This window comes from Linepithema humile, chromosome 5 (genome assembly GCF_040581485.1).
Source record: "Linepithema humile isolate Giens D197 chromosome 5, Lhum_UNIL_v1.0, whole genome shotgun sequence".
Classification (NCBI taxonomy): domain Eukaryota; kingdom Metazoa; phylum Arthropoda; class Insecta; order Hymenoptera; family Formicidae; genus Linepithema; species Linepithema humile.
Window position 1 is genome coordinate 19,190,719 of NC_090132.1, and position 26,227 is coordinate 19,216,945.

The 26,227-nt window shown below is 35.9% G+C and overlaps 2 protein-coding genes and 2 long non-coding RNA genes across 7 annotated transcripts in view; 3 read left to right on the plus strand and 1 right to left on the minus strand.

Annotated features, from left to right (window-relative positions):
• On the plus strand, nucleotides 1–1,117 carry LOC136999967 (uncharacterized). Its single transcript, XR_010890286.1, has 2 exons — nucleotides 1–252; nucleotides 421–1,117. It is a non-coding gene; the product is annotated as an uncharacterized lncRNA (long non-coding RNA).
• On the minus strand, nucleotides 742–13,760 carry Gli (carboxyl ester lipase-like protein Gli). 4 transcript variants are annotated; one of them, XM_067355275.1, is made up of 15 exons: nucleotides 13,555–13,760; nucleotides 9,557–9,713; nucleotides 8,335–8,499; nucleotides 7,210–7,394; nucleotides 5,955–6,815; nucleotides 5,375–5,670; nucleotides 5,155–5,284; nucleotides 4,931–5,084; nucleotides 4,632–4,809; nucleotides 4,090–4,496; nucleotides 3,804–3,994; nucleotides 3,541–3,727; nucleotides 3,155–3,456; nucleotides 2,959–3,074; nucleotides 742–2,453 (listed from the first exon to the last, which is right to left on the minus strand). In XM_067355275.1, the coding sequence occupies exons 5-15, from the start codon at nucleotides 6,222–6,224 to the stop codon at nucleotides 2,075–2,077; spliced, it is 2,610 nt and encodes an 869-aa protein (XP_067211376.1). In that variant the 5' UTR covers nucleotides 6,225–6,815; nucleotides 7,210–7,394; nucleotides 8,335–8,499; nucleotides 9,557–9,713; nucleotides 13,555–13,760; the 3' UTR covers nucleotides 742–2,074. The 4 variants fall into 4 exon arrangements, with proteins under 4 accessions (XP_067211376.1, XP_012225687.2, XP_067211378.1 ...); XM_067355276.1 differs by lacking the exons at nucleotides 8,335–8,499; nucleotides 9,557–9,713; nucleotides 13,555–13,760 and adding exons at nucleotides 2,735–2,763; nucleotides 7,480–7,597 and having other exon boundaries at nucleotides 2,316–2,453; XM_012370264.2 differs by lacking the exons at nucleotides 8,335–8,499; nucleotides 9,557–9,713; nucleotides 13,555–13,760 and adding an exon at nucleotides 7,480–7,597.
• Nucleotides 2,363–3,439, plus strand: LOC136999968 (uncharacterized). The gene is made up of 2 exons (XR_010890287.1): nucleotides 2,363–2,500; nucleotides 2,866–3,439. It is a non-coding gene; the product is annotated as an uncharacterized lncRNA (long non-coding RNA).
• Nucleotides 10,858–26,227, plus strand: part of LOC105674133 (neurogenic protein big brain) — a 25,263-nt gene continuing 9,893 nt past the window's right edge. The window contains exons 1-2 of the mRNA XM_012370265.2: nucleotides 10,858–11,793; nucleotides 12,920–13,046. Coding sequence (XP_012225688.1) covers nucleotides 11,484–11,793; nucleotides 12,920–13,046 — 437 coding nt within the window. The 5' untranslated portion in view covers nucleotides 10,858–11,483. The remainder of the gene's footprint in view (nucleotides 11,794–12,919; nucleotides 13,047–26,227) is intronic.

A 26,227-nucleotide genomic window follows, 5' to 3' on the forward strand; every position in this document is an offset into this window, starting at 1 on the left:
CACTTATCAGCACACTTACCATCAGTGGTTTCATCATGTTGCAACAGTTGACCAAAAGTAGCCATCTTTTGGTCAACTGTTGCAACATGACGAAACCACTGATGGTAAGTGTGCTGATAAGTGCCACCGATGGTAAGTGTTCTCGTACGAGCTCCTCTATCATCATGTGTTCCTGTTACAATTTTTCCCAATCCCGGCTAAAATGGACGTCACTGTCATTGTCAAATGGAGCGTTTCGAGCCGTTCCAATGGGTAATTTTAATTTTTCTACATGCTTCTAAACTACTTTTAACAGTGTTAGGATGCTCGTAAAATACTTAAATAATTGAAACCTCTCTTTTAACATTTTTGGAAAGTTTTTTGTAGTAAAATGCCAATTGTTACAGAAATTAAAAACGTCTTTTTTGGTGTCGTTTTTAGGATGTCCTAAAGATATCTTATTTAAGACGAAGCTAGTCGAAGCGCGAAGCTCAATTTTACTTGCGTCTCAAATCTGGCTACACTGATGTACAACATATGTAATGAGGGGAAAAAAACATAAAATGCAATACTTCTGTATCTGACAAGTATAGATGATGATAGTGTACAGCTGTTTCAAATAAATTTATTTTATATATGCAAATAAAATAGGGAGGTTTATACAGTCACTTTATAATTATATAACTTTAAAATAATTGCTTCAGATAAAATTTTACGTTTTATTATCCGATATAAGTTTATAATATTCATTAAATAATAACAATTTATATAAATTGTTGCAATGTAATTTTATTTATTAAGAAATAATTTTGGATTTTTTATAAAAAATCTTATACAGCACATATTTATAAACATATTTATGAACTAAATTCTTTATACATATAAAATTATATATGCGCAAGTAGTAAATAATACAAATATTGAAAATTACTGCAAGAGTGCATGTGCAAATGTAACATTAATCTCAAAAGTGGCTGACTTACAATTACATTATAACTTCAGTGATAATGAGATCGTTAATCTACTAAAACTATTTTTGTATATAAAATTGTTAAATATATGTATAGTTGTGATGTATAAAGTAATTTTGTGCGTTTAGTCTAGTTTGTAGATTTTAACGAGTAAGGCACTTAGTCTACTTCAAATTATATACTGAATGAGGCACTTACAATTAGTATATAATAAATTGAATGTTGCATTTGAAACCTGCTTCTAAATATCACGAACAATCAAGTATGTATGTATATACTACATAAACATATTACATAATGAATATATCAAATGTACAGAAAATACTTATTTATATAAATGTTAATTATGCATGATTATTTTTAATAAAAAAAGTAAAACACTTAAATGCAACATCTTTTGTGTTGTGTTTTTCCTCTTTATCCACAAATAGTTATCTTACGTAATAATTTGATTGAATTTTTTACAAAAGTAAAATCAACTTCTTAAAATAATATAAAAATCTAGTATTTATACATACAATCTGATATACATAAAAATCTGGTAATAATACATATAAAATATGTAAAAGTTTTTTCATTTATACATTATTTTGTTCTTATGGACGGAAACACAGTAATCACCGTAGGTACTATAATAAGGTGTAATTCTTAAAATTTTTTCTCTTTTCTACTTTATAATAGAAATATCAGGATTTTAAAAATCCATTAATTATTAACTGTATGACTTTACATATAAATGGCATTGTTGCATGATTGTTGTGCAATTCAAAATGCAAATATGACAACTTTTATATATGTACCTGTATATCTCTCAATATTTCTCCAAAAATTCGCAAAATATATTAATCAATGGCAGTATAATTTTACATCATTTGTAATAAATAATTAAGAGCGTCGAATCATATAAATTTTTTAATTACGTTATTTTTTGTATATATATATATTTTTAAAACTTTCGTAAAATTATTTGTTTTTTTTTTATTTTAATTTAATGTTTTATATGGCATTTTGTAAAAACGATCGATGCTCTTCTTTTCAAAATTTATTAATTTATTTAAAAAACCTAGGTATAAAAATAAATAAAAATAAAACGTTTGTCGATTTATATAGTGGTAACTTAACTATTAAACAGCTGTTTGTGGTACTCCCTGTACTAAAAGTGTTTTACTTTTAGCTTTCGGCAGTGAAGATTGACTCATCGTTTTTGCTAGCTTAAGCTGACCATTAGGTGAACTTGTAACGAAACCTTCCGATCTCATATCTTTCAATGAGACATTAGAATTGGATCGCAATGAAGGTGTAGAACTGAACTTCCTGTTATGTGCTAAACGTTCTTGCAGTTTTGTATCGTTTTGTCGTGGTATTCTGGACTTCTGGATTGGTGGTACATCACGATATTCATATATATTTTCTTTGGATGCGCGTGTTATATTCTCGATTCCCTCGGAATGCTCATCGTCTCGCACCATCAAGATGTCTCCGCTATAGTAGTGATCAGATTGTCTGCAGAAAAAAAATGATACAGAGGGATACTACGCATCTAAATATAAGTAAGTATAAGTACATAAAATTAACAATTTGATTATATGTATCTTATATATCATAATTTAGTTTCTATTTATAATTTCCTATTCAATTAAATAATCCTATAAACTATATCAATTAATCAATTAATTAATCCTATAAATTATATGATAATATATACATGTGAAACGTGTCATTAAAACGCTATGTGATAAGCATAATGTGCAAAAAATTGTGCCTGAAGTATTTTTTATAAATACCTGCATGCATCCTAGCTCTCTTTGTTTTGCTAATCGTAAGCAAGAATAAAGTTAATTAGCAATTTATTAAGAGATGGTTACGTAAAAGTACGGTAAAGAAACCATATCTGATAATAGTATCCATTTACCAGAACCAGTTTCCGCATGCGCTACCGTTCGGTATAGCAAATGCCACCGAATAAAGCTGTAGTCACAGGGATTTGGTTCTGTTTACCTTTTCTTACCTTTTGGCGTTACGCCAAAGCATGCAACACACCACAGTAAGTACAAGTAGCAGCAGACACGCCGTTGACATCGACCAGAAAGCAATTTGCAGCGGTTGTTTAGGTTCCCACCAATACTATAATGAAAATCGTTGATAATAAATACAGTTTATATGATATGTGTATCAAATATTGTATACAAATTGCAGCATCTTACTTCAGTAACAGGAGGATACGTAGGAACAAGATGACCGATAACAGTCGGCAAATACATGGACCAGAATGCACTTTCCGTTTGACGATAGTTGATTTGAATACTGCTGTTAAATGTCGTATTGATGTTCAAGTATCGCAATTGCCCATAAATAGCGCGATCAAAATGCAGTCCTAAGATTTGCGAAGGTGTCGGATTTCCGTCTTTTGCAAAATTAGAGTACGCTTTCATGAAGAAATGACTCATATTACGATCATTGTCAGTCCACATTTCTCTTCTCAATTTCCATTTTTGCGGAAAAAATTCTGCATTAATAATATCGTGTTAATACATATAAACAAATTTAGCTAAATAAATTAAAAAATCGTTTTATGTGTGATAAAACATACCAGTGTCCATGAACGGTGCTCCTGTTAACCATAAAAGTTCTGTATCGTGGGGTACTCTAGCCCAATGTGTCGTTGGGATTGATTCTATTGAAGTATTTAGAACGTAGAGATAGGTTGGTACGTGTCTCTCCACCAATAATTTGGCAATTTTATCATACGGCGCTACATAATGGAAATCTGATAAGAGCTGAAAATATTAAGCAATTTTTATTAGCAAAAAACTATATAATATAAAAATTCACTTCAGTATCATTGTCACCTACATTTATAAACTGATCACGTATATGCGTAACGTTCGTTGGATCCGGCCAATATGTATACATATATTTTATCGCCTCATAAACACCTTGTGGATTGAGAGTATAGTTATATCGAAGAACCAGTTCCCAAATCTTTTGATCGAATAATTCAGGATCTATTATGTATTGATTTCTTGCTAAAGTAACGTTGTTTCCTGCAAATAAAAAAAATTAACAATAGTAAAATTTAAACTGCAGATAAAATATAAACATAATGAAATGGAAATAAACAAATCAATGGATGACGTACGTATAATAAATGCTGCTTCTTGAGTCGTAACACCAGCCATATAAGCTAAATCGTTCCTATATCCGCCAGCTTTAATACTCTCTTCCGGCGTTTCCTGAAAAAAGCGCCAGTCATGTGCCCTCCATTCGTCATACCAATCATCTCGAGGTACCGTAAAGTTGATATCTAACACAGGCGCCCATGGAAACATCCCTACGTGTGGTTTCATTTCGGAGTTGCCCAGCTCGAGAAAACTACGTCCGTCTTTTAGGCATTGCACCAATTTCCAACTACTCTCTATACTGCAACCAAGCATTTCTGCATACACCCGAGATGTGTTTTGTGCTCGATACTTGTCTATTATCACCGCCCAATCAGCAACGGCTGAACCGGATTGCGCTATTACTTTTGATACCATACGACGAGTCCTACATACAATAAAATTAGTAAATTATTAAAATTAGTAAATTATTGAATAAATTAAATAGGAATATAGAATAGAATTAAACAGAATTGTAGAATAAACAATTGTAGATTGCAAAATTTATACAAATCTCACTTACTTTGGTGCTGTCATTAGTAATCCTGCACTTGCTGCTCCAGCGCCTGGTCCAAATAGTGTTATAGCTTCAGGATTTCCATTGAAAGCGGCTATATTGTCGTACACCCATCGCAGTGCCATAGCTTGATCAAGGATCCCGTAATTGCCAGGACTATTTTCATCTGCAGTACTTAAGAATCCTAGAAATATAATAAAAATTATTAATTTACTAATAATAATACGTGCTATATATTAATGCTGCAAAATTTTTTAATTTTTCCCATGCACATACACATGATTATTCTTTATCGTCGGACTTACCAAGAGCTCCAAGACGATAATTGATGGATACCACGACAACATCGTAGAAGGCAGCTAATATATGAGCCGGGAACAAATTACTAGCTCCATGAGTAAATTCACCACCGTGAATATAAAACATTACTGCATGCTTATGTGCCATTCCAGCACCAATCTGTCATAAAAATATCAATGTTGTTATTTGATCAAAATATCTATTATCTTTGCAGGTGGCATATACTTACTGATGGTGTAAACACATTTAAGTATAAACAGTCCTCATCAACGTCACGCACTCCTTTTGTAGCACCAGTATATTCGCTGGGCTGTGGACAAGCTGGTCCCCAATCAACAGCTTGTAAAAGTTGCCATCCTCTAAATAGAAATAAATCCACTTTTTTTAGTACGATGTTATCGAATAGAAAAAAAACAAAATACATGTTCTATAAGATATCTTGTATTAACCTGTGAGGTCTTGGAGGTTTAAAACGACCTTCTCTGGTGGGTGGCATAGCATAAGGAATGCCCAAAAATACATTAACATCTTTTGTAACTCTTTCAACTGCCATATTCCACGGCCTGTGTGTTGCATATGGATCATCATACAACTGAACCTTAAATCCTTGAACCTGACCATAATTCGTGTTCACAAGTATATCTCTGTTTCTAATGAAATTTTTAGAATCTGGTCTTTCTTTTCCTTGAAGATCTTCACGCCAGCCAGCCAATATTCCTGGCAATGGAAGTCTTGCCGTTGTATCCTTCAATATAATTTAAATTAATATTTACTATATTTATTTCTTTATAATGATAACAAAAACAACAATATTTTAAGAGACTATTGACACAATATATAAATTATAATAAAACAGTAAGTAATTAATAATTCTCATTAGGTGTCTCTAATGTATACATCTTTTTATTTAAAAATTAGAGTAGAATTCAGATTTATTAATGTAAAAAATATTTTTGTCAATTCTGTGCATAAATTCTAATTGAATAAAAAGTTCTTGTATGTTACATGTAGCAGCAGTTTCTGACTCACATCAAAAAGGTACCGATCCTCTGGAGCTCTTGTTGGTCCTCTGTACACGGGATCCAGGTAGCTGGGCCGATAGCCATATCTTCTGTCTTTATACATGTAGGTCCTGTGGTTATCCTCTTCTTGTGGCACGTACACACCGTCGCGATTATAGTATCGGCTGCCATACGAGAGAGAGTCTTGGGCGGACGCGATCACGCCCGTCAATAATAAGTACAAGCAACAACAATCGATAACGCGTTCCGTGGACGCGTGTTGCCTACGCGCGATCATATTTACGTGTTTGAAAACGCGCGATTACACGCAAGCACGATTGCAGATGTGGTTGAGAGCTGTACGTACGTCACGTCGAGCAGATACACTCTTCGAGGAAGCAGTACTTGCGGCAATTCTCTTGTGCCACTTTGCAAGAAATGAAGCGGGAAATAAAAGCGAAAGTTCCAGTGAATGTCCGCGATGAATGAAGCGTAGATCGATAACTGACTATAGACGAGGAACGTGTGAATGCACTCGTAAATTCACACACTGTCGTACACACGATTCTAGGTTACTTACTCATATAACACAAATGAACTGGCGCAAGTTTTCATAATCTTTCCGAGAGGTACTTTATAATTTTTACGTGAGCACTCTTGTTTGAGACGTCGTTGTTACGAAACAGTTCTTCGTTCGCCGTGATTCGCCGCGTTCACCACACGCGCTCCAAAGCGTCCCTACGCAGCCAACACCCTATCGCCCCCCCGTCACGTTCGAATGAGGTGCTCCGCGTGCACTCCAGGTAACGTTGTCGCGCGCCGTGTTCTGCCTTTTCCCCGTTCTTCGTCTCTCCCAGCTGTCGATAACACCAAATGTCACGATCGGTTGCTGCAAGAAACGTAAAGGATTAATAAAGCAAAAGCGAAAGGCGCAATGCATATCTACCTAATAATACAAATTAAAACTTCGCATAATTTCAATATCAAAATCTAACTTTATTAAAGTTATATTGATTTCTGTGATGTTTAGCGATAAATACAAATTAAGGAAAATGCAGTTCAGCAAGAAATATATGTTTATGCAAAATATTTGATAATAAATATATATGTAACAATAATTTCGTTAAAAAAATTTTTTTTACTAAAATTTAATTGATACTATCTTATTCTATAGTTCTTGGAACTTTCATATTTTGATCTTATGTTCTCTTTCCATTTATTTCAAATCAAGATAAAAATGTATAATTAAAAGAGGACATAATAGAATAAAAAGCGAGACTTACGGATCACACAGAGCTTCCTTTATATCCAACTTATACTGATCAAACAATTTGTAATTTTCAGTAGTAACTGTGTCATCGATACATCGTAAATTGACTCATTCATGAATCACATGGTTCACTATCTTGTTCTGCAGACTAAGATTAAAATCAGTGACAACGATATTACATTGAACCCAAGAAATTACCTGAAAAATATATATAAAGTTAGTAACTCGCACACTGTTTGACAACTGTGATGGATATTAATGTAGCAAAGGGCAGTGGTCGGACCTTACTGAGCCGTAATGATGTCGTCGCGTGCACATACGTCGCCGCAATGGATCGGCAATAAGCTGCCCACGCGCCCAACAGCAGCAGTTCGTTGCGAAACGTGCCGCCAGTACGACCGAGCGGATGTGCACGCTCGCGGAAGACAGGGGCATAGATAAAGGGGTAGGATAATAGTAAATTAGCTATTTCACAAATTATACACGCATTTGAGGCCATTTGCGCAACCATTGAAATAAAAGAGTAATTAAAAAATTAATAATACATTACTATTAAATAAAAAACTTTTGTATACTTAATATAGATAATATATATATATACTGAACGTTCACGAATTACGTTGCATTTAAGGTGTCAAGACATTTTAAAAAATTGTATAGAAGCAGATGTATTAAAAATTACAAATTTTAAAAAAATTTGTATCGCAAACAAAGCGGACTTTATAATATTTTGTTACAATTTTGATATTTTTTTCTGCAAACATAATGAAAATGAATAGAAATTATATATAGATGACCTAGCTTATTCTCCACATTTTCAGATTTTTATCTGTACACGCCCTTGCAAAAGAATGTCGCGTGAACGGATATGTTCCGCAATGAGCAGCTGGCTCGTGCAGTTCCACATTATCATCAATAATTTTACCTGTTACGAGATTAGATATTGAAACTTCCATAGTGATAGATAATACGTATATTGACTGCGTATGTGAGACCATGCATTTATATCGCATATTTCACTATGAATGCAACGATTTAATTATTGTTTCTGACTTGTAAATGCAATTTGCAAATTAAACAAATAAGATTTAGGATCCGAAAAGCTGCTTTGAGCGATAAGTACACATTTCTATTTCACCTTTGCATCTTCCTTTAAAGAGAAAGAATTCTTGCCACAAACTTCACGATCCTCCTGAACATTGAGTTGATCAGCGACGATGAATGCGCGTGATCGGAATAAATTTGCCATGGGATTCGTATGATATTCGTCGATATTACATTCTTCTAAACCCGCTTCATAGACCTGTCAAGCAATTTTTATAATTATTATGATTTTACTTCAAAATATAAAATAAAACCTGCTTCAACGTTCCTCGCAATGAATCATACATGCTACGGCTCGTCTTTATGACTCACGATTTTATCAGCTAAATTAAGTATTAATCGTTCGCCAGTGGGAATGACTTATGTCATGAGCGAGATGTAATAAAGTGTAAGAGGAGAGAATTATAAAAATAAAGAAAATGTCAATCAAAACTTAAAATTAACGTGTTAGAAAATTATATTAAAAGAATTATCTTCTTAAAAACAATAAAATTTTTCGTTGAACGTAATTTAGTACTAAATTCAATTAAAAAATGTATTAATGCAAAAATTTTTAATGCGAAAGATCACGCAAAGGTTTTGCAAGAAATTGTCACTTATAAAGCATTTTCAAGTACTACACGCATTTCTGTAATGCACTATAATGACTGATGAACACAACTATGCAATAAATTATAATTAAGAAAATAAGAATAATTTAAAGACGAATGACAGAGAGAACTAATCAAATTTGCAAGTCTTACTTATGCTGGATATTTTCTTAGAGAGAAATTAAAGGAATGTTAAGAAAAATCTATTTATATTTTAATTTTACAATACTAGAAACTTAAGGCATATATAAGAGTTTTAACTATATGAATTTTATTAAATGACTCAAATATGACTCAAATCAAATTAACATAGTCAAAATGTTTGATGTGAAATGCAATAAACTATTGTTTCTGCAGAATTTTTTTTTATTACATTTAAAATCTGCAATTAAATCGTGTAAGTCCAATCAAGCATTCAATTTCAAAGATAAATATTTCAAATATGTATACTTAGTAACTGATTATCATAATAAAACTCCAACAGCATTTTAACATTCAATAAACAATAAGATAAGTCGTAAAAATATCAGTCGGTATTAAAAAATGCGTACTATGACGAAAATATTCGCTAGCACTGCAGTGATGATAAAGCGAATATCCTTTCTCTTGTCTCTCACTCCCCCGCATACAAGTTCTTCAATTTACAGCAATTGGTGAATTTATTACCGTTCTACAGGCGCAGCTCCGCTAGTACGTCAGTACAGTCCTAGTGAAGAGTTAAGTAGCTTTAATTACGGTGGGTTATCGTACTCTCTTCTCTTGGAGTTGGTCAAGCATACGAAATAGCTTCGTCTTCATTGGTGGAGATAAAATTTGTCTCATGCTATAATTAGAAGACAGAAAATACATCAATTGATATATTAAAAAATGTATAATTATGACATTTAAGAGCTTGAAATCTTGCTTACAAAATCATTATTATAAACATGACAAATTCAAAGATTAATATGTTGAACACAAGTATGATTATTAACATTGTTAGTTAATATAAAAAAATAAAATAAATTATTAAATTTAAAAAAACAAAATTTCTATAGCTGAGAATAGCTCTTGATTGAAGACGTTAGATCTTAAAACTAGAAAATCAAGCAGCTTCTCTGTCAAACCATTCTATTCACGGTACCTTTTTTATTATCATTACATTGATATAGTCCTACGAAAATTTGCATTTCTATGTCGAAAACTGACACTGACGAATACTGAAATGGCATAAACCAGTTTATTACACTTACTTTTCGGTGTGAATGCGAATACCACGTATCATCAAGTTTGCACGACTTTCTGCCGCATGCGAATTACTTTGACATACATTCTCGATATTCGCGTATTTGAGATGAATATACAAAATGATTAATATTGTAGGATAAGAATTTGTACAACACAATCTCCAAGGTGGTCATCTACATTCGACATTCGTCCGCAAAGTTGGTCTAAATGAACGCTATTATGCTCGTTGTTCATGCCCCGTCGTGCGTACATCCCTTTTTTGTGGGAACATGGACATTATGGTACTCTTTGAACTCGTGGGAATAAGACCCACCACTGCGCCAAGTGGTGGTTTATTTATCCAGCTTATTTTTATCATTCGCAGACGCGACTTCAATGCACGTCGATGCATACGTAAATACTCGCATTGACGATACGCGCGTTTAAGCTCAAGTACCTTAACTAAAGGTAATACGCGCGATGCTATTCTTTCTTTTTTAATCTTTTATTAGAACACTCCACTCATTTTCTTACATGCACCGTTTATTTTTTTTGGTGGCTTTTAAGTACATTGCTTTATCAAAAAGATAATAAGAGTAGCAGTGCTTAATAATTATCATAAAACAATGTACTTACTTTCGCATCTCATTTCCATACAATTTTAAGATCTTAATGATCTTAAGATCTTGATGATCTTAAAATTGTTTCCTAAACAATCTAATTAATAATTCATACTTACTTCATTACGCATTTTACAAAAAAAGAAACCAAAATTCAATGTATTCATTACTCGAAAAAAAATTGAAGAATTAAGGTTAGAAATATCTATACAGTGTCGGCATTAACATCAATAATGTTGGTAATTGTGATTATGCCAGTAGTGATGGAGGAGCCTAAGCTCCAGTTCGCTCCAGCTCACTTCAGCTTCACGAATGCACTAGGCATAACGATCGAGAAGAGGGGGTGTATGGTGTGCGGCGCACGATCGCCGCCGCACACCACGCGCGGGGCCCACTTGTTCGCCGCTGGATTGGGTTGTCATTCGCGAGCGCGTTGCCGGTACGGCAACATCGGGTGTATTCGTCTACGGTTGAACGTGCTCACAGTTTCGTGTGCTCACCTTTCGAAGAAATTTGCGGGAAGAATCACGAACGCGGCACCATCGAGAAACTTGAGGAAGAAAATCATTTTTCTACCGCAAATATTCAAAACATCGAGTGGTAACAAACTGCTCCAGTGATTGCATCTCTCTCATTCGACATTATCGAAAAAGTGCACCGCGCGTGAGAATCATATCTTCGATTAAGAAGGAACATGTTCTGAAAGCGGCAACGCAAACTCTGTTGTTGTTTTTTTCATCAGTGATTCGGGAAACGAAAGCGAAAGAATGACGACCGAGTCTTTGGCGCGCGAAGTGGACGCGCACATCGTCACTATTCTGTCGAGGTTATCGGCCCTTCGGGAAAACAACATCGAAGTCACTAACAGAAAAGCACCCATGTCCATCGAGGCTCGCAGTTTGGAGCTATGGCGAGCGGTGGCCGTCGAATGCTTGGCCACTTTTCTTTTCAGTCTGGTGATAGCCGGCGCGGCTGTTTCTTCCGCCGTATCCGGAAGTGGTCTCACCGTATTAGCTACCGCTGTAGCTGCCGGATTCGCCATCGCCGCGATTTTTTTCATTTTCAACCATATAAGCGGTAAGAATGTTATTGCAATATATTGGATTTATTTGATTGATATGGTCTCTACGTTTGTTGTCAATTTTCTAAAAACGCAATTTATCAGGAGAGAAATGAGAGGCTTTTTCTTTTAGCTCAATTAATCTTTGCCTATTTACAAACTTATAATGAAACAATGAATTCTCTCTTCATCAAAAAGTATGTATAGAGTAAAAGAAAAAAATATATGCATTTGTTTAAAGTCTCTTGGTACACATTACATTTTAAACAACTAGCTTCTTACGTATATTTATAAATACATTCTACAGTTTATATTGTTAGTAAATTGATTCGTTTGATTTTAATTTATATATTTTATACTGTGTCTGTACGAGATACTTGTGTACTTCCATTGTACACGGCTCTCTACAAAGCGTTCAGAGGATAATTACGTAAAGGGTCGCGAACTGCTGAAAGCCATTGTCTCATTGTGTCAATGATTCTGTTCCTTCTTTCACGTTAATATCGTTCACGAGCAGCGGCCCTCGCGATTTCTCTCGATTGGCTCGTTAACTGATTATGCCGGCGGCCAATGTGGATGTCGTGCGTGTCTATCGGAACGCATGTGGGCATTCTTAGAGTACGTTCCACCGTCACGCACAATACGTGATATATGATGCGTACATAAACTGTCAGTTTTCTATTACGGAAATTTGATCGTGTCTGTTTTCCATTGTTTATTTCTCCATGAATGAATAAGCACACTGCGAATTTTGCTTCTGGTTTTTGATTTATTATTTGTATAATTAGAACTGATCTCCAAAAACATATTTCTAATCCCTAATCTAACTCTTTTTTTTTTTTCTTTATTACTTTACTTTCATATTTTAATGTTATTTAAATGGATGTAATATATATTAATCGCAATTTATCAAGCGATTGTTTGTAATTTAACTTCTTAGTTTTACAATCTATTTACATCAAATAACTATCTTACATTCAATTCACTAATGTTATAACTTTAAAGCAAAATGAACAGAGATGAAAGCCGCTGCTCAAAACGCTACGATGAAACGAATAAACGAAGAATCGCGTAATCTCTCTCTCTCTCTTTGTCTACTCCGATCCTTCCCTCTTCTTTATATGGAAAACCTTTTGCACGCAGGTGGACACGTGAATCCAGCGGTCTCGGTATCGTTCGCTTTGTGCAGGCGAATTTCCCCCCTTCGCGCGGTGCTCTATATAGCGGCACAATGCGGTGGTGGCATAGCTGGAGCGGCGATGCTTTACGGGTAAGTTGCATGCTTATCTTTCTAAGAACTAACGGATCCTACTTTGCTATAAAATAACCGATTGCGCAAGATTAATTGAGGCTGACAACAATCGTTAATAAGTGGAAAATTCAGAGATATCGCCACACATAAAATGGCAGATAACCATCACTCCGCTTGTTTAGAGCTATTAGCAAAATAATTGAGAAGACAGTAAAGACATTTAACGTTGTACAGTTCTTCTTATGCACTTTCTTTGATATATTCATTCTTCAAAGGAAGTATAAGAATTATTGCAACAATCACGTAACTCTTTTCTGAGAATTTGCGAAAATAAACGCGATTTTATTTTCTCAACTTGAATGTCAATTTCCACATTTAAAGATTCTTTAAATTAATAATTGAACTGCTGTTGCACTGAGCCTTTAAATTGTTTTAATATTTGGTTGATTTTAAATGTAATTAGTTAATGATCTGGTTATCGATTAACAATTTTACAACAATAATGAGCAATAGCATAAAGTCTTACTTGTAAGTTCGACGTGCAAAGTAGCATGGATTCTTCGAACGGTATTAAGGGCAGAATGAGATACACTGTTCCGTGAGGACAGCTGCTAGATAGGAGAACCAGGAAGGCATGTGGCCCATCTAAAGCCGCGCCGAGTTTTCTTCCAAGTGTTCGTACAGGCGGCTGGTGGCCTGAGCGAGTTTCGGCAGAAACATAAATAATATCCATCATCATGATTTCGTGTCAGTTGTGCGTAACACCTAGAAAAGCAAACATTTCTTTCAGTAATTTTACTTTAAATAAATTTTTTTATGGTAAAATACATTATTAAAAATATACTAATTTTCGTCGATATAAATTTTTGAAAGATGCATGAAAAAATTCACGCGTAGCATCAGCTTTTACAAAAACTTTGACCGTAAAATTACAAGGACTTGTTTCCGATCATGCGAGCCATAAAGACTGCAAACGCATATTTTGTAACCATGAGTAACCATGACTGTAGATAAGTTCTTTAACATGGAACAGCTCCTATCGAATAACAGCAGCGAACAGAGTTTGCCATCAGAGATACATTTACTAATGCACTTCTTATGTAAACTCAGATAACACGCCGATGCATTATAAGAATAGTTTGATAAAAATCTTTTATAATATATTATACAAATTTATATCAATGTAATTAGTCAAATGGCCCTTTTCGTGATGTTTCATCACGAGAAATTAATTTCTAAATTAAAAATTTTAATATCTTGATACTTTAAATGTTCCAAGTCTTTTAAAAAAAGAGAGATGAACTTTGGAAATAATATCTACTATAATTTCAAAATTGTCATAAATTTAAAAAGTTAAAAATGAGAGTTCAAATTTCTTTATGTTTTAGTAAATTTGAGTGAAATTTTTATATCTCGTTTTTAATGCAAAACTATACATGATATACATAAAAGTTATTTTTAGAAAAAGTTTTTTATATTCTCTGTAAAAGCAAACGAAAATTACGATTCCGTTTCTCAGAACGGATATTCTAATTTACTTCAGAAACATTACGATGTACGAAAGCGCATACACCTCCAAGCCATTTCCAAATCACCCTCAATACATGCAAACCGGTGCACGTGCCTCAATCTTGCCCGTGGGCAGACGGCTTCCATCTTGAAGGGCGAGAAAAAAAATAAAAAGGGGAAGCTATGCAGAACCGTGCGCTGGACCAAGAACCAGCGCATCATTCGAGAGAGCGCGAGTAAGCCTCCCTTTCGGAGCGGCAGCTGAGAAAGCCAAAAGAGAGCAAGAAGTGTGACCCGAAGCGAGAGTAACGTCACGAACAAGATGAAAGAATGAAGGCGTTCGTAAAAAGAAAGAATGATACAAAGAACACGTTTGAAATAATATAAATGATATATTTAGTATTCACAGAATTTTTATAACAATTAGTAGGAAAATAATGTGCAATACCATTGCGATACACTTGAAGTGAAATTTCATTGGAAATTCAAGGAGTAATATTTATTTTTCCTTCTTAATAATTAAGCAGGAAAGATAAGGACGTCAAAACGCTCGAAACAGTGCAACAAGTTGTCGCGAAAGACATACAATAAAGAGATCGAGGTCGGCAGACGGAGAGAGTATCGAGAATGTGGGAAGGAGAAATTATCACAAATTTTACCCCAATAACGAGTAATTACAGGATGTTGTCGTTTCAATTTCACCGAGAGAAATATGTTCGCATGTTCGCATAATTTCTGCCGCTCAATAATTGAGAAAGAAAGGTAGAATGTGTTAAAACGCTCGAAGGAATGCAAGAAATTGGCACGAGAGTAACAGACGACGAAGAAGATCGAAGTTAGACGGTGAGAAGAGGGATAAAAACGGGAGTGTGCAAGAGGATCGTAACGAGAGAAGGCGAGAGAAAAACCGAAGAGGCACGACGGAGGTGGATAGAGTGCGACAGCGCCTCGTAAAGGTGGAGGCGAGGATCAGGAGGAAGAGTACGAGAGGCAGAAAGAGGCACGCGTAATTGGCAGGCGAGGGAGAACCTCGGAAGGTAAGCACCTGCCTCGTACGAGAGTCCCGGCGGCGGTCCACCGCCTCGCAGCTGCCGCAGATGTTTCCTCGTGGACCAAAAAAGATCGCGCGGAAAAAGGAACGCGCGAGGTGGCGGGCGACCGCCGAACAGAGAGGACGAGGATAATGAATACCTATGCATGCGCACCGAGGTGGGACAAGTTTCACGGCATCGGGATCGGGCAGATCGGCCCGTGAAGGAGGACACGCCACGAGCGATACGAGAGCGGCGGCGCGCCGGTACCGAGCAGATGTTCCCGCTGTTGCGGAGATCATTGTCCGTTCCTCTTCCGTCGTTTCGGCTTCTTTTCTTTATCGTCGACCGACGTGCTTTGCCAAATTTGGCCTTACTTTCGTGTCGCGTGTCTGTGCTCGGCGCCTCGGCTTTAAGGTGTCTATTTGACGCATAGATGGGCCATATGCTTTAAAAAATATCTGAAACAGAGGAGAACTTTTTTTAATTTTAAGAATAAAGTAAAAAATATAGTCCGTGAAATATAACGAAGTATCGTTATATGGATCTTACTTGCTTTCATTGTTATATATACGCTGCAAACATACGAATTTAATTTATTCAAGTGTAAGATAGATCTTATTCATTTTTATCTAGCTAATTGATTTTATCTATCTAGGTTGATGAGATATTTTGGTATTTCAATATCATTGTACGATAATTATCAACATCCATAAAATGCATATTTTAAAACAAATAATACATTTCTATGCGTCCCTCAGTACAGTTATTTGCACTCTCACTTTCTTTTTGAAATTTATAATTTCTACTAAATTGATATCATCGGATTTATTAGCTTGTTCATCGGTTATGCGGGTGATGTTATTAATATTAATGAATCTCTCCTTATAGGAGTAACGCGAGGGAATCTATTATCTTTTTTTTTTTTTGTATTTCTTTGCAATCCGCAACATATCTTTTTCTTGATATATTTAGATTTCATTATTTTTTAATATAAGTCTTATCGCTGTTTCAAGCTGCAATTTTTTTAATTTACATTAAATACATCTGAAATTTGTATCTTTTTTAATTTCTATTATTTTGTTATTTCTTTCTCATATTCATTTCTACTACGCGAAATAATGCTACGCGCTTCTATCTATCTTGTCACGTCTTCCACGTCGTATGACACTTGCCTGGCCACCCTCCGACCACCATATGACCGCACAAAGAGGTAACAAGTGCGCGATATGTACCGAAATAATAATCGAACAATACTCTAGTTAACCGGACGGCCAACGGGACCTTTTCCCGAGACATCTCGGGGGAATACCACTGAATCTGGTACAGAAAAAAAGCCAGGGCGTGAGATCGAGAGAGAGAGAGAGAGAAAAATAGATAGAACGAGAACACGGAGAGTGCACTTGCATCTGTTGCGACTCCGCCTGCTAACGGCGGCGGGTGTAAAACACGCGTCGCGGCTTTTTTTCGGGTCGGCGGGGAGTTGAAAAGGGGGAGAAATTGTGGGGAAACTGAGGGGTGGATTTTGGCGCCCCTATCCTTCTTATCCGGGATCATTCTCGATCCCGACTGAGAGCGCGCAAGGTAATAAATATAAAAACCATCCGATAAACCCCAAAGTGAAGCAACCCGGGCCGAAAAACGGGGTAGGAGAAGAAAATGTGGTAGAAACGAATTTAACTATCCGTGAAAAATTTACTGTCACTTCTTCATTAGGTACTCTTACAGGGTTTTTCCATTACTACGTCGACAGGGGAGTGATTTTTCTCCTGCAAAAATGATAAAAAGAATGATCGTATTATATTTTGTCTATTATAATAGATGTTTTATTTACGTGTCAAGATAGTTTGAAATCTATTTCATACTTAGAAAAATTGAGCACGGTCTATACTTTTGTTTATATGACAATAGAAATGAATAAAAGTGAACGAAATTGTCAATAATGTTTTAATTTTTTTATATTAGATGTGTATAATTAATTTTATAGCTATATAATAAATTTTTTTGTTAAATTGTGAAAGAAACTTTGAATATTTTTATGTCTTCGAATAATATAAAGATCCGAGTATTCCAAAAATAGATTTTGCAAGACACACAGTGTTTAATGTGTATACGCATTCGTTTTATTGATTATCGGAGGAATGGCGGATTTGGCAACTTAAAGTTACTTTCGAACACAAAGACGAGGGGAGATCTTTTATTCTCATCGCGAAATTGGATGCGTCGGAGATTAGCTTATTGAAATGTCGAGACACGTGCGGCAGGTAAACGCGCGTGACGCCGATATATACGACGTCCTTTTAGATGAGGTTTTTCCTAGACATTCTCAATCAATAGGTTTCCAATCTATCGAAGGTAGACCCAGTTCCTAGCGCCGCCGAAACTTCGGAGCCGCCAATAAAGTTGGGCTTACGGTCTCGTAATCTATGCAAAGCGAATTCGCTCGAATAATTTCTGTCCGAAAATTCCGAAGTCGACGCGATATGACTCTCGCAGCACCTGTGCGACCGTGCGGAAAGATAAAGGTTGTCGGATTCTACAAAGAAATCATCAGCTTCATAAGCGAATCCGGGAATAAAGTATCCGGAAATCTTTAATTTTAATGATAAGTTTTATGAGTTACGTGAAGTGAATATATTCTTAATCTCAATATTTCACGTGATATAATGTCATATAAAAATGATAGGTTTTTTGCAAACCTATCATTCTATCGAAGGACGATGTTATAACAGACTCACTTTTCTACCACGCTTTCTTGAGGTATTATATTTTATATTTTATAAAAAGTGTTAAAAATTGTCATATTGATAATTCGATATTTTATACCGAAATTGTCAAAATTTGTTCATTGACTGTTACGGACAATGAAACATTTACTACTATACGATTTTGTTTAATCTCTTCAAATACGTTTCAAAAATCGAAGAAAGCAGTGGTCGTAGGGTAGTTTCAAATTAAACCTATTTGTCAAGGGGGTTTGCTGCCATGAATTGAGGAAACAGCTGTGAAATGGCAGGTGTTGTGTTATGACGTCAGGCAAGACACACGTAGTGCGCGTGGCGAACCGGATGTCCAGGAACGAAAACAGCTTTGCCGCACAGCTTTCATACTTGTACACGGTTGCTTACTAGTAATAGTGCATTTCTTGCCTTGGTCATCGAACCATTGTCGCTATCTATTCGCGATTAGCGAGTCCTCAAACAGCGTGCGTAATCTCCCTTGCCTGTAATTTATCCCTTATTCGACAGGTGTAAACTTACTTTATTGTAATCAGGCGAGACAAGTGCTTAATTGATTTGTGATATCCGTATTTACAGTTTAACTAAATGTAAAGGAATAGACGATTATTATAAATTAAAAATAATACATATTTCATTGAAGAAATGTCGCTAAATTTAATTCCATAATTTAAAGCCATTTGTATTTAATTTTTTTTATATAGTTATATTCCTAATTCCCTAAAAAAACTGATTGTAGATTTATATACGACGCTTTTTGTATATATTTTCCTATGATTGAATATATTGCGATACAGCGGAAAGTTATTTTCATATACATACGTACGTTATATGAAGATTCTCTATCAAGGACCGATGAGTGTTTGCACAAAGACGATGGAGAGACGTAGGTCTGCCCTTTCAGCTTGAGGATATCCTGCAATCAGAAGCAAGATTTAGCTATGACACGTAATATTCGTGTCCTTTGAAAGATCTCAGATATTGAGTTCTAAATCCGCACTTCCCGAAAAGACTTTCATACCAAATCGATTCTCGTAAAATTCTCCTTTAATTTATGTTGATTTTTTAAATAATTTTTTTATCTTTTACATATGTAATTTTACTTTTTTCAAAATGGCTATCATGTTTTTCTATTAATTAAATAGCACATTTTAAACGAAAAATTTGAGATTACATTTATTTTATCAAAGAATTTACTCATTAACGAAAATTAGAGGAATAATTATGATATATTACGATCATTTTTTATCGCAAGCGCGCGCAATTATATGTAATACGATAAAGAAATTAATCATAAAATGTTATTAAAAATTTACGGTATTACAATTCTGAGAATAGTACTTATACAAATACGATGAATTCTTGATGTGTTACAATACACAGATAATTTTTCATAATTTTTACCATAGATGGTTACGTGATGGATGTAGGAGAAACTGGTATTTCAGGCCAAAAGTGTGTATAAAAGCCAGGTGGGTCAGAACAGGAATGGTCTCTCTCCAGGCAGGAATGTTTTTACCTGCCTTTTATCGAAGAGCGGTATGAAAGCAGGCGCTCACGGATGTTGTGGATTCCGTTCCTTTACAGTTTCGAACTTGGCGGAAAACTCTCTTTCATTCAATATGTTATATTTCTGGTGACACAAATGTCGCATATTATGGCACGAAGTTACGGTACCACAATCATTAAGGTATCCTACACAATCCTTAAAGTATCCTACAAGGATAAATTTAGCTGAGGTGAGAAAGCTGAAACACATGGCATCATTCATTACAGTTCTCAGTCAGGAATAAAACTGAAATTTGATATTAAATATTAGATAAAATATTGATAATTCTTTTTAACAATATTCAATCAATTCCATTGATATTTCTTGACAAGTTTCCTTTCGATATTTATCTTAAAAACTTTTTTTAAATTTTTTTTTACCAAGCACGGAGCGCACATCTGTATGAGTTCTAGGAAGCCGTCTTCTTAAACTTAGGGGAGGAACTCATTATCTGTTTGTATATGAGACGAGTGTGGTGCTTTATACTTTTGAGTATGTGTCACCGTTTCTAGACTAAACAAAATGTGAGAGCTTTTGCCGCGTTTGGAGAAATAAATCCAGCACATACGTGAGAACTCTCTTGCCAGAAATTACGTTCCACTTTTAGGCATTTAATATTTTATAAGACGCATAATGATGATCTATTTTTAATACATTAAAAGATGTAATAGAATACAAGCGTATAAATATAAATATGTAGTTGCTCTTCGGTTATTTACATAATCTATTTTCATTGCATAAATAGATATATTAATAGGTATACAGAGTGATTCGAAATAACCTGATGTTTTTGAAATGTCACATTCTTGAGCGATTTTTCCCCTTGCAAAATTTTGCAAAAGGAAAAATCATCTTAGAAATCGCTCAAGAATATATAATGTTTCAAAGACATCAAGTTGTTTTCAATCACTCTTTGATATGTATTATAATAATATATATCAAAATATATATATATAATCAAGATCTCATTGTATTGTTTGATGTGATGATTTTGATTCTGCAAGATGTACACATATGTCAAACAATGTGACGTTCTCAAGTAAAAAAAAACCGTAATGCCCATTGTAAGATCCGCCAACATCGGTGGATCCTGTAAAAATAGAAAGAAAGAACTTCCACTATTAAACGGGCCGGTTTGAGTTAGGTCGAGCGAAGTAGTAGGATGCCAACAGATGGTTGCAACCACGTGTTCGTTTTCAAGAACCTTTCCATTCTTTCCCTACGGAGCGTTGGATTGGATGCACGCGTGCATCAGGTTTTATACTTCAAAATTAGCTTCGTGACATTGTCGAGAGAGAGAAAAAGAGGGAAGTACCACATGTCCGCTATTTTTAAATATCACAGTTGCCGGCAAAAAATCTTGATGGAATTGATCTCACGTTGCCTGACAATTTCTCTTAATCGTTCGCAATTAATTTTCTGTTTAATAAAAACTGTTTCTTTGAATTTTGATATGCAAATCTGTCAACACATAAAAATGTACTTATTATCAAATATATTTTAATTACCCACAAAATAATTTTAGAAAGTTTTTTATCGAGTATTAAAAATAAATGTGTTTGAATATTATTTTCTAAAATAAGAAGCTAAAACAAAGGATAATGAACAATGCGAACGGATGTTCTTTTATTTAATCGCGATATCTTACGAATCAATTAATCCTTTCATGAATTCAAATCCTTTCATTCCGTTTTAGAATTCAAAAGATTAAGCATGTCATCGAGTCGAATTACGGCTCGTGCCGAAATGAATATTATGTCTGCACGGTTCGTAGAACCTGAGGATACCATCGAACATTACGCGGGTTGATCGTGAATTTCCGTCTCTTTTTTTTTTTTTTTAATCCTACCGGTATTATATGTCCTTAAGCGTGTCCGGCGCGGATAGACGTCTTCAGGGGCGCAGAGACATAGAACATCTGCCGCGTCGTCAGACCCCTCGGCAGTGCCCCCCGACGAAGGAGAATCATTTATGGGGCCCCAAAGCTTCTTTGTGACGGCGACTTACGCTGTACGGCGCCCAAAAAGGACCACGGAGGATTCCTTTTGTGCAACATGTGGCTGGCACGTGTATCCTCATACGAAGGCGCGGCTGGGCGATTTAGACAGGATCTATATAGGGAAGAACGCACGATATGAGTTCTTGAGCAGCTGCGTGGTCCTTCGCATATCTAAAAGGTCAATAGGATACCGCCCCCTGCATCCGTATGCGGGCCGTCTCTAGTTATCTATCAATCGATGTACATCGATTGGGCGATTTATGAACATATAAAATAATTACGATAATACAGATTTAAAAAATATGAAGCAAAACAAATTTAGTATATAAAAATATACATTATATCTTGTTGTATAAATAATACGGAATCATTTGAATACCATCGATAAATTTCGCGCGCGTATTTAAAAGCGATAGAAAATAATTAATCAGACGTAAAATTGTTAATAAAAAAAAATGTATTATATCAGTGGTATTTGTTTCGTGTAATATACTGAATATTTAAAAATAGTAATTTTCTGTTTTTCAACGTGTCTATTCAGAGACTGCAGTCAAACTCACTGAGAATTGTTTCGTAGGAGCATCATTAAGAGCCTCTGCGAATGACCACGCTGCTCTCTCAGTTCGTTTCCTTTCGACTGTCTGAGGGATACCGACAATTATCCCTTGACCTTACTACCATTTCCGCAGTATTACTACCTTGCAGCGTTGCAGCTCTTTGTTTGAGATTTCATTTAATCCATGCGACCTCCTTCGTGCATATTAAAAATGTCACTTTTGCTTTGCAATTATACTTATGTCCAATGTCTTATTATAGCGTTTTATATTCTTTACAATCACTCTCTGAGTCAAGATATAGTCTTATATAATTCTTTCTGTTTAGTTTTCCTTTCATTTTCAAGGAACATCTCTTTCCATTGTATCGTAAATATCCGAAAATTAAAAAAGAGTTACGATGAATTGTTGGTATATCTTGAAGATAATGATTCGTCGAATTGCACATCTCAATGACAGCCGAAATTATGTGTTATTACAATTTACTCCGAGGCGAAAAATGAACGGGCGCGTTGTGCGTAGGCGAATTTGCTCATATTTTAAATCGGCGTACGCACTTCCTGTCTCTACCTTTCAACTCTAAACAATACGAAGGACGGAATTGTAGGGCGACCTGCTTCTTCGGTACGCTTCGCCCTCTTCCATAGAATTCTTCCGCTTTGTTACGGCGCGGCGCACACCTCGCACAAGAAAACCACATTGATAATGAAGGATAGAACGAAACTCGAAACCCAAAATCACCGGCCCCCAACCTTCTGTACCCCAATGCCAGTCTCTCGAAAGTGAGAAAAGAGAACGGGAAAGTAGGTGGATGCACGCCAAACGCAAGAAAATCCAAAGAGCGGGCTATTATAATGATGGAGGATACTCAGAACTTTCGAATGACTGTCCGGCAGATAATCGTAGGAGGAACGTACAATAAAAATTCCGCCGAGTAATAAATTCAACTTTTTGACACTTACACATTGGAAATTCGACGGATTCCCACGGAGATTTGATATGGGTTTGGTTTTCACCGACGTTACCTTCTACGTTTTTCCATCTCTGTAAAATACACACAATTATTTAGAGAAAAAAATATATCCAAGTAACTTCAATAAAGGCATTTTAATCTGCAACGTGACGTTATCAGTGAAATGCTAATCAGTTCACAAGATTCTTAAAACTCTTGAGACATTGATAAAGATTATAACTAATAAAACATGTGTTAGGAACAACTTTTTTAAAGGAATTTCTCTCTTCATTTTTATGATATTTTCAAATATTTTTAAATCTGATTATTCAAACATGTTATTTTAAATCTTTTTCTATCCTCATTTTTTTTTACACGAAAACTGTCCTCTTTTTTATATATTTAAACGCTGTATTGTAAATTCAAACCCGGTACACGCCTCTCCGATTCCACTCTCAACGAAACTGAATTCATCGAGTCCCTCCTTCGCCCGCCTCCCGAATAACGACTTCACGGTTCATGCTACGTCCTAATTTCATGGTCTGACCACGCCAACCTCAGCATCTGAATTTTCCCATGGCCAAGACTTTACAATGGTATCGGAGCAAACGCATCATCTCCGGGCCCTTTGAGTTTTCGTCGTTTATCGCTCTCGTCACATGTGCGATATTCCTCATACGAGGGGATACTGGATCAGTTTGAAGTGTCCAGAATCGGGAGAGGGGGGGGGGGCGAAAGGGAAGAACAGATCGGGACCGAGGGGGTTGATCGTGTCTCATCGGGCCTCGAGAAGGGGATCCGTGGTCCAGCACGCGGAAGGGGGGTATCAATAGCTCGTTAATCGTAACGGCGAGGACGGGGCGATATACATCCCGCACTCGTCTCCCCCCCCCCTCCTCCTCCGCCCGCTCATCCCTTGAATTGAAATTTATTTAAAACTGCGCACCGATGTACCCTGGGGGGTTTGCGCCGAGGCGTCTCTCGCCCCTCGTGTGAATTGCGAAAACGGAGCACAGGTTGCATCGGGCGCACTGGCTGCGCTCTCGAGTCAAGTGCACGCAAGATTAAACCTTCCTCCATCATGTCTCGCCTGGATGACCACACGCTTTTCATCGTGCAGGACGAGTCCTGAGAACGCGCCCGCCTCCAGGCTGAAACCTCGCTGAACTTCTCTCACGAAGCTGCTACCGCATGCATTCGACTCGCCTTTCATGCGAAGTGACACTTTCTTGTGAAAGCTAGCAGCCAGCGTGTTCAATCGCGTCATATGCAAAATGATATAATAAAAATAAAATGCCGAAATATCAGTCCGAAGTCCGAAAATACAAAAGTTGCAAATGTATAAAGTTTGATGATTTCAAAGCGCGAAGAGAATTAACATCCACCTTTTCAAAGTTATATTCAGTATCAAATGTAGCAACGAGATTTGATTTTACAGCACACACAAGTTTCATTCCGATTTATGATTTAAAGAGGCAAAATATTGTAAGTATGAAAAATAGAAACCATTTTTCGTTGAAGAAAAATTTTAGGACATTTTTTCTAGATGCACAGAAAAAATGCGGAAATTGCTTGTGAGAAACAAATAGGAAAAGGCTTTTCTCGCTTTCTACTTGTGATAAAAATAACTCTAAAAGAAGGGAAAGTGGAAAGCAGTTGATTGCTTAAATCTTGCTAATTGTAAGTATGCTACAAAAGTTTAAAGACTCTGCATTCAATTCATGCCATTATTATTTAACAATTGCAGGAAAAGCCAGAAAAAGAATTCGCGGATGAATCGTTGAATATCGTACGTTATATTATGCATATTCGGGAGAATAACAGCGAGGGGGAGGAGCTTTTGAACAGAGTCATTTTTAGTTGCACAGTGAAAAAAAAAAAAAAACGTCGTTATCGTTCCCGTGCATTCGCACGTCAATTGCACCGTAACGTATTCACGTGGGAAATGCACATTGCCGGATGGTTTTTTCGCAGAAGAAGTAAAAATCCGCTTATCACGCGGAGGCATACGTGTAAATATAAAAATGCTACCATTCTTTTCTCCCTTATCCGGCCGGGGATTCTCGTCTGCTGCCGCAGTTGATCCCAATTGTGCGGTCATGATCTGCATTTCTGATTTCATCAATTCGCTCTCTTGTGACAAGCTCGTTCTCGGCAAAGAGAGGAAGGAAAGGGCGGTGAATACTGTCATTTGCATTGCGAGCGCGGTGTCGAAACGGGGTGTATCGTGTCTGATGACGAGGAAGAATACGAGGGGCGGCGAGTTCGCAATTCGAACCCGGCATTTAGTGGTGAGATTAATCGCGATCGTTGCGTTCGAATAGCTCGAAGGGCAAAGTTGCGAAGGGCCGCAGCCGTACAGGTGTATTCCCGTGAAAGTTTCGCGAGAAAATACAATGAATTTGTTAATGGCTGACGTGTAAAATGTTGGGAGAAAATCGATGTTAATTTTGAGAAGATAGAAAATGGACTCTGAATTTGTAAAATAAAATTTGTCATTAAAATTTAAGTTAAAAAATGAAAAAGAAGTAACTTTTTCGACAACAGAGGATGATACTTATCAATATAATAATAAGTTGAAGATGTGAGATTTAGATGAGAACAATTTGATCATTTTTTTTTTTTTTATTCTACTTATGTATTTATTCCGTTTTTCTTGACGTTGAATAGATTAAATGCCAAGATTATTAAAATTATAAGCGCAACCTTTGCGTGTTTTCTCCATGTTACATGCAAACCCTGATTAATTGCAAAGGAAGTACGACAGATGATGATACAGGAGATATGATTATGGCAATTTTATGGAAACTTGTGAATGCTGTACCTGAGAATCTTGACTCGAGGAAGTCACTTGCATAATCTATGCA

What these genes read in the sequence shown, in the direction of transcription:
- Gli (XM_067355275.1), bottom strand. Translation starts at nt 6,224, where the DNA reads ATGATCGCGCGTAGGCAACACGCGTCCACGGAACGCGTTATCGATTGT. An exon ending in AAACCTCCAAGACCTCACAG is followed by an intron (nt 5,285 to 5,374) that starts GTTAATACAAGA and finishes ATTTCTATTTAG; the next exon opens with AGGATGGCAACTTTTACAAG. An exon ending in TAAATGTGTTTACACCATCA is followed by an intron (nt 5,085 to 5,154) that starts GTAAGTATATGC and finishes TTTTTATGACAG; the next exon opens with ATTGGTGCTGGAATGGCACA.